General features: G+C 37.9%; 1 protein-coding gene across 1 annotated transcript; it reads right to left on the bottom strand.

The window, feature by feature from the left end:
- On the bottom strand, window positions 268–1,188 carry LOC102187613 (olfactory receptor 1052). Its single transcript, XM_013969916.2, has one exon. The coding sequence runs from the start codon at window positions 1,186–1,188 to the stop codon at window positions 268–270; it is 921 nt and encodes a 306-aa protein (XP_013825370.2).

The raw sequence follows: 2,134 nt of genomic DNA, 5'->3' as shown, positions 1-2,134 counted from the left end.
ATTAAAATCATTTTATTAAAAATGATTAATACAGATATTAATAATCTGAGTTTTTAGTTTGACTTTTTAAAAATTGACTTATGCATAAAATTACTTCTGATTTCTAGTCTCAGCTTCTCATGTGAAAAGGACTATCTAGAATGAAATAATTCGCCCTATACTTAGAAGCTCTAGAATTCATTGAATTCGTGTGGATGTTGGTAAGGGAAGAGCTGACCAACTGACTGCTATAGGGCTAAATGCTGTGAAGTTAGCATGACAAATGTTCTATCCTATGGCCCTTCTCACAGCGCCCTTTACCTCTTTGTTTCTCAGACTGTGAATCAGTGGGTTCAACACGGGAATCACCAGCATACAGAACACTGAAACCACCTTTTCTTGTTTTACAGAATACTGGGAACTTGGCTGAATGTAATTAAAACTCAAGGTGCTGTAGAATATGGTCACAGTGGTCAGGTGAGAGGCACAGGTGGAGAAGGCTGTCTGTCTGCCTGCTGCTGAGCGGACCCTCAGGATAGCAACAGCAACGAAGGTGTAGGAAATGGTCACAATCGAGAAGGTGGCCAAGGCAATGACTCCAGAGAAGGTTAGGAGCAATAGCTCGTTCATGGAGGTATCAGAACATGACAACTTCAGCAGTGGAGGGACATCACAGAAGAAGTGACTGATGACATTGGACCTGCAGAAAGACAATCTCCCAAAGCTTATGGTGTGGGTCAGTGAGTTGATCATTCCACCAACGAGTGATCCAGTGACCAGTCCCACAGACTTCCTCTTAGACATGGCTGCAGCGTAAGGCAAAGGGTTGACAATGGCCACATTACGGTCATAAGCCATTACGGACAGCAAGAAGCCTTCTGTGGTGATGAACACCCCGAAAAACAAATGCTGCACTATGCAGGCAGAGAAGGAGATGGTTTGCCTCACAACTAGGAAGCTGATCAGCAATTTTGGTGCAATAACAGATGAATAACAGGCATCCACAAGTGAAAGGCAGCTGAGGAAAAAGTACATGGGTGTGTGGAGCTTGGGGGTGATTTGGATTAAGAAGATCATGCCCAGACTCCCCACCAAAGTAATAACATAAATCACCAGAAACAATACAAAAAGAATAACTTTCAGCTCAGCATTGTCTGTCAGTCCCAAAAGAATAAATTCAGTAACAACCGTAAAATTCTTTGCAGCCATTTAATTCCTTAATCTTGAAATCTGTAAGTAAAACAGATGTGGGGATTAGAATGTACACAGGAGAATCTGGTGTTTAATATTAAAGACTCAGAGAAATATATGTAGGCTTCTGTCCTTGGAAAAATAAATTATTTTGCCAAACCAAGCTTGATTAGACTGTTATTTATTTATTTTTTTCATTTAGTGCTAATTATAATTCTACTCCATAAACAAATATATGAAAATTCATTTTGGCTCTCAAAAATCTAATTCTGTCTCCAAGTGTCTGCCTCTATGAGAAAGTGATACTAGCTTGAGGGATACTGATGGAAAATATAAGGAATTCACAAAATTAAACTTAATCCTTCTTTAAAAGTCTTCATTTTTAAAGGAGTAAATTACAAGAAGATCTTTAGTCGGCTGTACTATTATCTCCATTGTTAACCTATAAAAGCACTATGATATAGCCAGATAAAAGCAAAGCTGTGAGATGGAGTCCTGACCTCCAAAGATGCCATGATGCTCTTTAAGGTGCATAAATCTCTGGCCTTTTATGACACTTCCTTATAAGCATCACAGAGAGAGACCTTCAGTGAAATCACACAAGAGTGAGACTCAGAACATAGAAAATGAGGCCTTGTCTAAATGGAGCAGTTAAAAGATGTTATATATTACATGGGGCTTTTTAGCTACACCTGTTGTTATATAAATTTCTATACAGAATATTTAACTATTTATTATAAACATTCACATATAAACTTATAAATATATATATGCATAGAAAAGATAAAATGTAAAATGTGGAATAACACAATCATTTATTGTTCTGGAATGTTTTTTGTTCATTTGATGTTCTGGAATGCCTTTATATAAGTCTATATATAAAATTGAAGTGTGGCTCAGTTGTGCCTGACTCTTTGCGACCCCATGGACTGTAGCCTACCATGTTCTTCCATCCATGGGATTT

This window comes from Capra hircus, chromosome 15, assembly GCF_001704415.2.
Source record: "Capra hircus breed San Clemente chromosome 15, ASM170441v1, whole genome shotgun sequence".
Taxonomy (NCBI): Eukaryota; Metazoa; Chordata; class Mammalia; order Artiodactyla; family Bovidae; genus Capra; species Capra hircus.
The sequence above is the reverse complement of the archived record's forward strand: the minus strand, read 5'-3'. Positions and strand labels throughout refer to the sequence as shown.